Genomic DNA, 14,392 nt, shown 5'->3' with positions numbered 1-14,392 from the left:
ATTTTAAAAAACGATGACAAACATGGAAACTAAAAATGCTTAGCAATGATTCAAATGTATAATCTACCGCCCTTCTAAGCACTTCTTTTTTAAAATCTCTATTTGTAAAGGCACCAAAATAATCAGTTTCTCAAAATGCTTCTAAGGCATTAATGAGATTTCCTACTAAAAAAATGACTCCCCAGACTAAACGCCTAGGTATGTGTGTCATCTGTTTTCTATCAGTACAATTCTGGCTTTGAATGCTATGGAGATATAAATGAAAAGACAGAGGCTAAGGAGGGGTGCCCCTTAGTCCAGATATTGAACTGCTCACGTAGAATAGCAGATTTTAAACTTCTAAATTCAACTGCTTAGTAAAATTTCCAAAATAAAATTGGGGATTTTGAAAATAAATTTCCAAATTTTAATTTTGCCAAGGAAACGCATTAAAGAAAACAACTAACACATTATCATTAATTATTTATGAAGGAAAGGATATTTTAATACCCCCCAAGAATAAGCAGACTATAATTTCAGAATAATGGACAGTTTTGTGAACTAAATAAATTTAGCTTTAAGTTAAACTCATTGTAGTGTTATCTTTCCTGTGCTGATGGGACCATAAAGTGTTCATCACAGATCAGCCCCATCTGTGGTCCAACCTTTTGCAATCACTAAAAGAGGGCACAAAAGGCACCAGAGATCCCATAAAATGTCTACAATTGGGGCACCCATGTTTTACTTAATATGAGTAAAACAAAGGGAAAATGGCAATAAAAATCTCCTTTATATAAAATAATCTATTCTAATGTAGAATTTAGAACGTCAAGATATGATTATGTTATCAATGTCTAAATGTTGTTATTCTCCTTAGAAAGCATAGTAACTAAAAATACTGAATCCATAAAGTTAAACCTAATCACCATTTTCTACTCCTCCTTAATAATAAATAATGAATAAATGTTCAAAATATTTACTGGAAAACAGCCCTCAAAATAGTTAGGTTTATGCATCAGTCATCTTCTGAAGCATTCACAGTGTTTCATGTTGACATGTTATAAACATAGATACTCACAGCCTACTTGAAATATATATATGGAATAGACATTAGCTATATATAAGTGAAATGAATGAACAGAGAGAGCAATGATTAGAAAAGTTAAGTCCAACTATTGGTTCATAATAAGTCCTATCACCTGAATTAAAAGAATAAATATACCTTGAAACTGATTTTTTGAACTCCTATTCATTTTAATAAAATCTAAATTTTTAATTAAGGACATATCATCAAAATTTATTCATAAAATGGCATTCATAGACCAATTTTACTTTGGAGGACTTTTTTTTTTAATGCAATGGTAAAGATACTATCACTCCCTGCCAGGATGCAATATGCCTGAGATGTTCAAAGAAAGAGTTAAAGTAAGAGTATATAAATGCAACATCTAACAAAACTAACTCAAGTGTTCAAATCATTGCAAGTAGAGTGTGGATCCACTCTTTGGTTAATGGATTTTCCAGATCACAACTTTTCATTCTCTACCCTTCTGCTGCCTCTATAAGGATCATCCTATCACTCATCTGGCACCTTGACCAAAGGGCCCCCACATTAGGTACAGGAAGTATGGAGGTGAGAAAACTCGAGCATTTTCATTTCGTTACTAATTAGGACCCAAATTTTTCAAATTTTGTATTCAGAAATCTTAGCTAAAATACATCTTTGGTGGTAATAATGGACTTTAAAAATTTAAGCTTTTAAGAACAGAGTGGTGTAGTGGCTAACAGTACAGGCTTTGAACTTACTGTGTGAATTTGGACTTACTACTTACCCTCTCTGTGCCTCCAATTCCTTGTCTCTAAAATGGGGATAATAATGGTACCATTCTCATAGGGCTCGGAGATTAAATGGGATAACATATTTAAGGCAGTTAAACCAGAGCCTGGCAAATATGTTCATTAGCTTTAATATCACTGTTGTATGTATGTATGTATGTAGCCTTAGCTTTAATATCACTGTTATTGCTGCTACTTAGTCCTAGAGCACTTGAAAAATTCACTGCATTTATGGAAGATTACCAAAAGAGATGAACACAGTTAAAGTATGCTATATATCAATTCTGACATAGAGAATTTCATCAGATGAGAAACGTTCAGAGTTCAGAGAGTTGCGAAAAAAGAAATGAGTAATTGCAAAGAGAACAACCTTCACAATAAATGGTATCAGTTTTCCCTGCCAAAAAAGAAATATTAAGGTCTGTATCCTGGAAACCTATGGGAAACCCAAGCAACAGGAATGTTCTCCTCCGGAAGCCAAACTTACCCCTTGTTCATCCAGTTTCATGAGCTGCTCTGTGACTTTGGGAGTGTTGAAGGCCAACCGCAGGCACTGGACATTGAGCTCGGGAATCACATGCTCCAGCACTTCTTTCAGGGGCAGCCCTCGGGCAGTAGAGTGCTTTGCCGTTGAGGGAACAGCATCCTCCAGGACTGAACCTCTCAGTGTCATGAGCTGGAAGAGAGATGTGCGCTCCGGTGAGGCCTCTCTGGGCGTGTGAGATGAGTAAATTCAGCAAATGCACTGAAGGCCGAGACTGAGGTCCCCCTTAGGGAGCTGGGAATGACTTTTGATTGGTCAAGCCAGGGAGAGAGAACACGAAGGAGGGAAGATACTTTGTATATGAAAAACTTTTAAGAAGACCCAGGCAAGTCCAAAGGAACTCATGATCAAGTCTTCTGAGCACATTTACTTCAATGCCAAATAGAGTACTTCCTTCAAGAGCTCAGTAAGATCAAGGTCTCTATATGGCTATAAAATGCTACAAACCATATTAACCAGGAAATTAAGAAGGAGATATCCCAGAGAAATAACTGAAAAATAAATGCTCAGAATTTAGATGTTATAACTTTTTGAATTATAAAAAGTAAGAGAAGGATCAAGTTTTAAACTTCATAACATACCGCTGACAAGCATAAACTATTCATATCCCCAAATGCTGCTACAACAGGACAATGATTATAGTCAGTACAGCAGCACAGTCAACAGCATTTGAAATTACTTTAGATTTTTCCCTTATTTCTTGAAACACCTTCATTATGAAATATAAACATAAGCAAAAAAATTTCCCAATGTAATGATGATTTGCTGGAGCCACGTTAACCAGACATGAAGCCTAAAGTAGTCTTAATTTCCAAAAATTTTCACATGGCAAAGTTGTTAACATAACTTCAACACTGTCTGGTGACCTAAGAAAAAGACCCATTACGTTGAACCAATTTCCATCAAGCCTGTAGGTTACAAGGCACTGTGCTGCAACAGGAGCTACGAGAGCTGAGAGAGAAGTACATCGAGGGATGCTTGTAGCATGTGAGAGGTAAGCAATTCACAAGTGCAATTCAGAAGGATATATTCACTAAGAAAAGTCTAACAAGTTTGGGTCCCAAGAGAGTCCAAAGGCAGAAAACAGATCCTGGTGGCTGAGGACACAAGGAAAGATCCTCATGGAAGGGGTGGTACTAAAAAGGGGCCATGAAATCTAGGAAAAGTTCTGCAAAAAGACCATGTCAGAGAGCAAAGGTATCAAGATAAGGAAGAACAAGGTATGAGCAAGAAAGGGTGACTGCTGTAGCTTAGCTGGATTTGCAGAGAGCACAACAGAGGTGTCAGTGGAGGAGCGGCGAGATGGGGGCGAGCCCCAGGACAGCAGACCCTGACGCCAACTCAGGGGTGGGCACCTCATCGGGCTCCAACAGGCAATCGCAGAACTTGTGTGAATGGGGATGATAACGTATACTTTAAGTAAGTTGGCAAATAAGAGGCGAGAGGAAAAACCTGGAGGCAGAGAATATAGTTAGAAGAAAGTTGTAACAGTCTTCAAGCAACAGGCAAAGAGGGCATGATAGGGGATCAGCAGGGAAATTGGAAACTAAAGGAAGAATCACCAGGGAAGTAAAATCTACATTTGAAAACTGATGGAGAAAAAGGATGAGGGCAAGAAAAGCAAAGTCTACCAACACCTTACTCTCAGTACAAGAAAAACATACTTGAGGTATGTGCAGTCTATTAATTTAATTAGCATCTTTTCTTTCATTTATAAATAATTTGTTTTTGAATAACACTTGGGTAAAAAAATCATTTTCCTATGACTTAATATCTAATTGGAGAGAAATAGTTGTTGTTTTCTTTTCTTTTTTAAATCATAGGAAATCACTGAACAACTCAGTTGTGCTCCTCCTTCCATGAGATAACCGTGCCCAGGGAAAGGAAGCTACAAAGGCTGGAAGGATTTTCAGTTGAGAAACCAAGACCAGGAATGCTAATCATCGCTAATCCTGCGCCACAGAGAGATAGGAGCTCACCTCAGGAAAGCCGAGGCAGAGGAGAAAAACAATGACTCATTTTTATATCTGAATCACTAGTATTACTGATATTTTTGTTAATGACTTCCAGAAACAAGAAGAGAATCCTCATAAGACCCTGTGCACCTACGCTGAAAAGCACCCACATGCCGTAAGATTCTGTCATAAACTGTCATGCTTACAAATACGAGAGGTCTTTTTCTGTTTATGTTTGTGCAGTGATTATTTTTACTGAAATGAAAGAGATTTGTTTGTACTTCTGTTATCTTGATGCCATTTACTGAAGCAACTGGAATGTCACTGTGGTGACCATGTTTTCTTTTTTCTTGATGCATTCGTTAACGAGAAATTAATAGCACAACTGGTCCCTACAAAGGCATAACAAAGAAGTCTTACTTATTACGTATTTAGTGAACGAGCTTTGATGGGAAGAGTGACGTGCTGTCCCGCCAAGCGCAGGAGCTGCGCACTGGGATCAACACCCAGAGATGTTTCTATCAAGGGGCTTTTGTTAGTTTATTTTGATGAAAGCCTCATAAAGATACTACAATTAAACTATATTTAAGAATTACTTTTACTGGAAAGAAAAAAATTACACAAAAGCTAGTAGCAATTAAATAGACATTAAAGGAAGGAAGGAACAGAGAGGGAGCGAAAGTACTATTTTAGCATCAGGCATGTAGTAATGAACAATTCAAAAGTCCCCATCCTCACAGGGCTTATATTCTAGCAGAGGAGACAGAAAATGAGCAAAATAAATAAGTATACTATGTGAGACAGTGTTAAGTGTTCATGAAAATAATAAAGCCTGGAACTGGATATGAAATGGGGATATGAGAGAGTAGAAATTTTAGATCCAGCGGACAAGGCAGGCCCCTGGGATTCATGAGCAAAGGCCGGAAGGAAATGAGAGAGCTCCAGCCAGAGGATGCCTGAGAAAGAGCATCTACTACAGAGGAATAGGGAGATTCAGGCGCTGAGGCAGAGGTGTCCTGAAGTGGCCGGGAGGGGAAGAGGCCAGTGTGGCTGGAGAAGATCAAGCGAGCGGGAGTTATCGGGAATGAGGTGGGAAGCAGATGTGCACGGTCTCCTAGGCTAGCAAGGAGATTGGCTTTTACTCAGAGGGAGATGGGAAACCATTACAGGATTTTGAATTGAGGAACGACAAGACCTGGATTACATTTCAAAAGGATCCTTGCTAAGGAAACAGACCCAAGGGACGTCAAATGGCTCAGCAGGAAAAGGACTGAACTGCAAGACACAGAAGCAGAGGGAGGCGCAGGTACAGCATTTTGGGCCGAGGCCTGGAAGAACAGAGGTGGGGAAGGCAAGAGGCAGTGTGGTCCACCGAGTACAGCAGAGGGACCACGGTAATTTAGGACAGGAGTTAATGTTGGAGAGAGAGGCTGGGACCAGACGCGGAGCGCTGGCAAGGCAATCTGGAAGGGACAAGCACGGAAACCAGTGACAGGATCTGAGAAAGAATGTGCCAATTTAGAAAACTTCAACTCCGGCATGAAGGATGATAGGAGAGTGGCAAGATGAAGAATTTAAATGAATAAAAAACACAGAAAAGGAAGAACATCAGGTGGACTTAACTCAGAATGGCCTTGGGAGGGGAAAAAGATAAGAACAAGAGGGACAAAAACACTTGGGAGGAAGGTAACTGAGGCTCAAGGAAATCTTGTGGGATCTGAGAAGACAGACAAGAGCCACTAGCTACATCCAGCTTCAAAAACACAGTGTGTTCTCTGTGCTTTTCACGTTCAACAAAAGAATTTACGCTGCTTGACGATTAGCTTTGGCGTGGAGAAAAAGTACTCCAGAGCATGTTAGTTCTTCATTTCTCTCTGACCGCTATATACAACTCATGAGATATTAAAGTCTTGCCTTTAAAAATCCTTTTTTTAATTTCCCCAGAGTTCAAGCTTAGGAACAGTTACTAAGTGAAACCAACCCCTGAAACTTGCCTTGTATTCAACAGGGGAAATGAAGCCAAATGCCCTATTTAAACTAATTTCAAAACCATTATTTTCTAGATACCTCAAGGGAGTATTAGGCATTAATGCACAACAACAATCCTAAAGTGAATTAGGCACGGAGAGGCAACAAATTGATAACCGCATCAATTTATAATATATAAATATATTTTTATTGTATAATTGTATAACTAAACTATATCTATGTTTAGAAAGAAAACAAAGAAGAACCTCGTTATCCCAAATTTGTTCATGAGTTTTTTAAAAAAATGCTTTATTGGCTATTTTATTTTTCCTTTTCTTTTTTAACCTGAATTTCATTTTAAAATAAAAACTCAGGGGGCTGGCCTGGTGGCGTAGCGGCTAAGGCTGGCGTGCTCCGCTTCAGCTGCCCGGGGTTCGCAGATTCGGATCCTGAGCACAGACCTACACACTGTTCATCAAGCCATGCCGCAGCAGTGTTCCACATACAAAATGGAGGAAGACTGGCACAGATGTTAGCTCAGGGCCAATCTTCCTCACCAAAAAAATAAAATAAAACTCAAATATTATGTGTACTTAGATTCCTAAGGAGCTCCAAGAGCCTGTTTCATGCACTATTAGATAGTCTCCGGTTTAAAGAGTCTGCATCCTCAGCCTCAGAAAATAGATTCAAGAGACAGCAAAGCAAAAGTGGAAAAAGAAAAGAGTCTTTTTCCCTTTCTTGGGTCAGGAAATGTCCTAAGCCATAGTTTGGAAGACTGAGTTACATCTTGGGTGACCCCCTCTTTATGTAAGTACCCCAGCTCCTCAAGCTGGCTCAGTTCTTTCCGGCCACCTCAGCAGGATATGCAATATCCCATTTGGGATTCTGAGGGCCCACTTAATGGACATATCTTTCTCTGAATCAAAACTCCTATTCATTTATTGCATCTATCCAGAGCTAGAGGGAGAGAAAGGATCCAGATCTATCCCATCACGGCCACCCCCAACCACCAGAATGAATGAAAGGGGCTGTTGTTTATTCTAAAGACATCTGTAACCATGTGCTATTAAATTTAATTGCTTTGTTACTGCTACTGCTCTATTTTTGTCTCACTTCAATTAAGCCTCAAGTCTTTCTTGTGTACAACTTACCTCACTCGTTCTAAAAATTATTCGGTAGTTGTATGGAGATCCATTTTCTTTCGTTTCTTCCGGTTTTTCCCTTCGAATGCTCACAGCCACTGGACCAAGATTTTCATCAGCCCCAAAATAGTTCCAGTGTTCTTAGGTTAAACAAGACAAAACAAAATTAGAATGTTATATTCTGCTTGATATTTAGATCTCTCAGAAATTACAGTATATCAATAAAATGTAAACACATTTAACAAATATTAATATTCTTCAATAAGTTATAAAAACACAGACTTGGCTACACAGCTTTCATTTCAGAGGAGGTAACACTGAACTGAGGTGGCCTGTTGAGTTTTTTTTACTGCAACTTACTACCTTAAAAAAAAAATCTGTGTTTTCTCCCTCTTCTACCATTTAAATAGGCTATATTTTATGTGCTTCCTTGCCTAAGGGAAGGTTAGTGTCAAGGCTTCTTAGCTTTTGTTTAAAAAAAACCCTCAACCTATTGAGAATACAGTTTGAGGAGGGAGGGATTTCCCCCAGATTAAAAAAGATTTCCCTGAACTGGAGAGAAGAGAAAGGTCTGTGAGTCACTCGGCAGTGCTCTGCTCCCAGGTAGTCCAAGTATGATGGAATAGGGTCTCAGAGGCAAGAGCTTCAAAGCGCCCCAGGGAGGCAGAAGCCTAGACCCACGGCTCCGGGCTTCACCAATGGTCCCCATGTACGTAGCACAAAAGGCATCCAGCAAAGCCACAGACCCTGAGGGCATGTGTGGGCTGGGACAACAGGCCTCTCCGAGGCCTGGTGTGGCCAGGTCACTGACGATGACGCAAGGGCCTCTTCTCAATGTTCTGGCATTGCTCAAGAGCCCAAACCCCAGCACACTGAGGGGTGGGGAACATCTCCAAAAGACTGGTGCTGAATTTACCTTCCTCTTAATAAGAAGGAAGGTCAGGGTCAAAATTAAATTAATTTACAGAAAATTTTTAAAAAAGATACTTACTGTATACCTAAGTATATACTTCTTTAAAAAAATTAAAATTGTTGATACATACATGATATGTTCACAGATGAGAAAGTCCATAAAACACAGAAATATATGAAAAGCTAGAGTAGATAACTTGTTTTTCACACTCCCAAAATACTTACTTTACACTGTTCTATTTCATCCACATGTGACATGGCTAAATGATTGAGTCATGACATGGTAGGTTATTCTCATACAAAATGCATAAATATTGGAAAAGACACGTTATTCTCTTATAAAATACATAAGTATTTGAAAATCCATGAGGGTAAGAGGAAATGATAGCATAAAACATCTAATCATGTAGTTTTAAAATTTAGGTAATGCGTATGAAAATACTTTGCAAGTACTAAAAAGTGATTATAGAAGACATAATCACAAATACTGAGGCCTGTCTGAGAATATCATCACAATCCATGGAAATTCAAAACAAGAAAACACAATGGGAATACAGGCAACAAACATCTCAAATATGGACAACTGAGAAAAAACCCAATAAATGTCACAAAATTCATGTACAGACACTCATGTACACCCTCAAAGCACAGCACATGGGAATCACAGAGGTTATTTACTCTTACTTTGCACATAATTTTAATAAGCTTGGTTGTCTGGTCTTCAAGCCCACAGCTTTATTTCAGAGGTGTGATAATTCCAGACGTTGACAAAGTCCAGTGTGTAGGGCTGATATACACTTGCATGCAGACAGCAAAGTGATAGAACAACTGACAAGAGGGAAGAAAACAGAAAGGGAGGAGACAGAAATAGTATAAAAAAGCAGACAAGAACTTAAAGCAAAACAAGACAGCAGTCTGGGGCCATTTACCGAAGGAGCAGAGAGCTTAACACGCTTCAGTAACTTCAGAGACTATTTCGGTCCTGCAGCACTGAACAGTGGATGTGTCAAAGGTGAGTGTGAGTCACATTCATTAAATTCTGTTCCTTCCACTCCACGGACTCAACTGAAACCCAACTCTCTAGAAACTCCTCAAACACACCCACAAACCTCAGGAAGGGCAGGTGCGACTGCTGTGCTCTGCTGCTGCGGAAATTTACAGGGCTGCCATCAATTCATCGTCAATAACCTCAACTCTGTCGTCAAGCTGTCCCTGGTCAGCTCTTGCTCCCCTTCTCCGGAGCAGGTATTTCAAACATACTCTGTTTTCCTTCAACCTCCCCCCACCTACCTCCTCCTCAACACCACCAAATGATAATGCTGTCTACATCATAAAGAAAAAAAGCCATTTCAGAAGCAATTGTCCTCACTTGCCACCATCATACACACAAACTTACCTGGATCCAGACTTTGCTTCCTTTTCTTTACAACCCAAAACCCAATCTCCCCCTACACTCTGGCCTCCACTCATTCCACCTTCCCAGGGACTCTGATGCCTTGATCACTCTCTCTTCTACTTCACCTTCTCCCTCTCCACCTGCTCATTCCCATCAGGCTCAGGCTCATTCTCATCACTTAATCAGGCTCGAGTCTCCCTCATCTTTAAAGATAATACCCCCTCAACTCCTTATCAACCTTCAGGTTATCTCTTCATTCTTTTCTTCCATTGGAAACTTCTTGAAAGAATTGCCTAAATTCTTGCCTTAGAATTACCATAATCTGACTTCCATTGCACAGTCACCAACGACAGCCTTAAAGTTAAAAACAAATAGATACTTTTGGTCCTTATCTTGCTCAGACTCTCCATAACATCTGGCACACTTGATCACTTTATTTTTTCTGGAAACACTCTTCCTGGCTTCTATGACACCACCCTTGCCTGATTTTCCTTCTACCAATCTGGCTGTTCTTACTCAGTTTCCCTTCCTCTTCCCATTTTGAATATTCCATCCACTCTCAGAAGTTCAACTGCCATTTCAATGTTGAGGACTCTCAGAAGTCTTTGTGCCCACTCTAGACTTCTCTAAGCCCTAGATCTTTCTTCTACCTAATGGAACTCTCTATTTGTTTGTCCCATGGGCATCTGCACAAGTGAACCCATCACCTTCCACATAATCCTATATAGCTCTCCCTGCAGTCCCAATTTCAGTGACTGCTACCACATTCACCTAGTTGTTCATGCCAGACTCACTGTCATGCCCTGTGAATCTGAGTTCTTGAATATCTCTCAAATCTATCTACAGTCACGCACCGCATAATGACGTTTGCGTCATTGACGAACCACATATACAACTGTGGTCCCATAAGATCAGTACCATATAGCCCAGGTGTGTAGCAGGCTACACCATCTAGGTTTGTGTAAGTGCACCTCATGACGTTCGCACAACAAAAATGCCTAACGATGCATTTCTTAGAACGTATCCCTGTCGTTAAGCGATGCGTGACTGTACTTTTTTCCATCCCACTGCCACTGACTTACCCTCACCATCATTTCCCTGGATGTTTCTAAGTTTTCTAACTGGTTTGCTTTTAACCAATTTGTTCACAGATGATCCTTCTAAAATCAAATCTGACCACTATTAAGTTTAAAATCCTTCGCTGGTTTCCCAAGGGTCCTTGGATATTTTCATGGCTTCCCAAAGGCCCTCACAACTCGTCACTCCTGAGCCTCCTTCAACTTAGATCTTTCCATCATCCTTCTGAACCAATTATACTGAATTTCTCTCAGTCTCTCAAACTCACCAGGCCCCTTCTCACTTGACAAACTCTGCCTAGAACATTCTTCCCACAACTCCACTTTATTTGACTAAGTCCTCTCATCCTTCAGGTCTCAACTGAAATATTATTTAGACACTATCTTCTAAAAGAGTGACTGAACACTAGAGCAAAATGAAAGTGTTTATTTTGTATATTAATAATGTTATTCTATTTTAAAGTGTTAAAAATTCACAAAAATATAAGTTATTGAAATCAAATATTTAATATATTTCAAATACAAAAATTTACAAATGTTACAACAAAAAAATGTAAATTTCTAAAAATATAAATATTAAAACACAATTTATACTTTAGTATAAACTGGCATAAGAAATACAGTGTTATTTAAAAAGAAACTAACCCCTACATAAAAATAAAGAATGTTAATAAAAAAACAGAAAAAACTAAAGATCATTTAAACCTTTTTTGTCTGTCATCCAAACTCAACTATATTTTTGTGAAATTTTTCCCAGCTGCTGAATATGTACATTTCTGAGTTGGGGGAACGTTCATGAGATAATTATAAACCAACTTCTAATACCTTCTTTAGACTCTATCTTCAAACAAACCCATCTCTGGTTTGATAACCCTGGAAGATCTTTTTAAACTTACATGTGTGTTTGATGTCTTTGCACAATCTTTTTTTCTTGAAAAATACCTCTAGCTATTACTTCCAAGAAAGCATTTCCATTTGGTCTTCATCTATTTCTGTTTCATTAGTATAGATGGAGATTCTGGTTTCCTGTGTTAAAGGCACTATCATGATCAGACTCTGCTTGTTCAAAAAGTCTTTCAACTTGAGTAAGAATTATTCTTACAATAAAAGCCTTGTTTTTTTGTCTCCTGTCCATTTTTTCTGCTCCTGAGGATTACAGAGGTGTAGAAAAAAACCCTTTCTACATGAACACAACTTTATTCAATTTAAAATCCTAATGCAGCATGTAACTCTCCAGTAGAGGAGTTTGATTTAGCAAGTCACCTTAAATTGAATTTTTGAGTCTTTAAACTTTGATCTCAAGATAAACGATTCAGATTTTTTTTTTTTTTTTTACCTAAAATACCAACTTCTTAGGGATACCCTGAGTCTGGTCCTCTGGCCATAACTGGCTCTGCCTGGCCTTCAATTTCACTGGACTGCAGACCTTCCTCTCAGGACCACAGCCTCTGGGCCGCACTTTCTGTACTTGCTCCATGCTACAGAATTTTTATTTTTTCCTACCAGCCATCTACCTCTCTCCTTTGCTAGTGTCACCAATTGCAGAGAGCTCTTCCAGCCAGACCCACAATCAGCTCTGTCTTTTGCAGGGGGTAGAAGGCGAAGAAGGGGAACAAGAACAGGGGAGCTGCAGATGATGTGTGTTAAAGAAAGGCTGGGAAGCCTTTGACGAGAGAATTCAGGATGATGAAAGTCAGAGAAAGGAAAGGGGAAGGGAAAAGGAATTGGAGACTCAAGTTGAGTGGATAAATCTGCTGACAGATGAATTGAAATACAGGTATTACAGCACCAAAAATAATGATATTTTAGTGCCAGCATACTGGAATGCCAAAACCCAACATCGCAATCACTATATTAGATGATATAATGCAGCGAAGAGAGGCACTTCGCCAAGCACTCTAATATTCACATCAACCGTGAAAATACAGATGTGGGAACTATGATTTAGAGAGAACAAGTCACTTTCCAGCCACAACCAGTAAAAAGCAGTAACAGAATTCAAACACATAATTTTAACTAGATTCCAAAGCTCATTTTCTTAGTCATTATATATAACATTATCTTTCCAAAAGTTTCTAAAAACTGTGTTATGTACTATTGTGTTATGAATAAAAAAAAAGTTAAATAAAACTTGATGTCTAAAGGGATTAACCAGCCAGATCACACACAAAGCTTTATTCCTTGATGTGCCATAGAGCCAACATTTCACAGTGTTTAAAGGGACAGATATTAACATTTATCCATATATGGTTGATTTCCCTCCTGCCTTTATTTTTCATGTTTAACATCTAAACAAATGTTTAGCCTGAAGTTTTCTTATTAGTTCTGGTTTGTGAGTTTTTTTTTTTAATAATTTTATTTATTTATTTATTTTCCCCCAAAGCCCCAGCAGACAGTCGCATGTCATAGCTGCACATCCTTCCAGTTGCTGCATGTGGGACGCGGCCTCAGCAAGGCCGCAGAAGCAGTGCGTCAGTGCGTGCCCGGGATCCGAACCCGGGCCGCCGGCAGCAGAGCGCGAGCACCCAACCGCTAAGCCATGGGGCCGGCCTGTGCATCGTGAGTTTTAACAAGGATGGTACAAAGAGTACCAATGAGTGGTTCTGCCATCACTAGAACATTCGTTCCACATAAATAGCTGTATTTTTGGTTGACATTTGCAATAATAATGAAAATTCCACCTTTCTAGATGGGTGAAATAGTAAATAGTTCAAGGCTCTAAGTAATTAGATCAAGTACAATCACATCATCTGGTTATGAGCCGCATATAAACGTGTGCACAAGGCAAAAAAAGTTAAGCCTGGCATTTTAATTGTAAAGGAAAATACAATCACAGGAGTTATAGGGCTTCAACCAGCAATTTTTACATTGCTTATACTGGTTTTCATGATATTCGCAGACTTCATATTAATATTTGAGTTGTACACTTCCCTAGGTAGACTAGGATAATTTAGACCATGTCTAATTATGAAAAAAATATGCTTTTATTTTTCATAACTTATAAAGTTATAATTTACGGCTTAAAATATTTCTTTAGAATTGTTCATTTAAAATTTTAAATAGGGAAAATAGACCTGATAAACACAAATCAAAGAAACAGAATGCAAATAAAACTTAGCTACTATCTCACACCTAACAAAATGAGTAACAATGTTGCTAAAGTGAAAAATGGTTCTTGGTGGAGCTGTAATCTAGTCACACACTGCTAACGGTGCTGTGAATCTGCACCAGCTGTTTCAGAAAGCATTACAGCAATAGATGTTAAAGCCACAAAAATGTTTGCATTCTAATCTTAGTTACCCTAACTGACTATGCAAAAGGAAAAATAAAAACTTTCCCATTTTCTCTAGAAAAGGTAATGTAACTTAAGCCAGTATAGAAGAGGAATATTAAAGATACTAGTACTAAGCAGACACACTTGGGCCTCATTATATATCAGCAGGTCAAGGAATGGAAAAACGTCAACTTGACTAGCTGGAATTAAAATTATTTCCCTGTTTTCAATATTTTAAACTATTTTTTCTTAAAATAGCCTACTTGGTGAGCTACACGTGTACCACTGTCAGTGCAATCGACGACATGAA

The 14,392-nt window shown here is 38.8% G+C and overlaps 1 protein-coding gene across 13 annotated transcripts in view; it reads right to left on the bottom strand.

Moving 5' to 3' along the window:
* SIPA1L1 (signal induced proliferation associated 1 like 1) overlaps positions 1 to 14,392 on the bottom strand; it is a 357,896-nt gene that overhangs the window by 110,322 nt on the left and 233,182 nt on the right. For all 13 annotated transcript variants that reach the window (XM_058567248.1, XM_058567256.1, XM_058567261.1 and 10 more), the window contains 2 exons: positions 7,434 to 7,564; positions 2,303 to 2,491 (listed from right to left, as the gene is read on the bottom strand). In XM_058567248.1, coding sequence (XP_058423231.1) covers positions 2,303 to 2,491; positions 7,434 to 7,564 — 320 coding nt within the window. The remainder of the gene's footprint in view (positions 1 to 2,302; positions 2,492 to 7,433; positions 7,565 to 14,392) is intronic.

Source organism: Diceros bicornis, chromosome 24 (assembly GCF_020826845.1).
Source record: "Diceros bicornis minor isolate mBicDic1 chromosome 24, mDicBic1.mat.cur, whole genome shotgun sequence".
NCBI classification, from domain to species: domain Eukaryota; kingdom Metazoa; phylum Chordata; class Mammalia; order Perissodactyla; family Rhinocerotidae; genus Diceros; species Diceros bicornis.
This window is presented reverse-complemented; position numbering and strand designations above follow the sequence as displayed.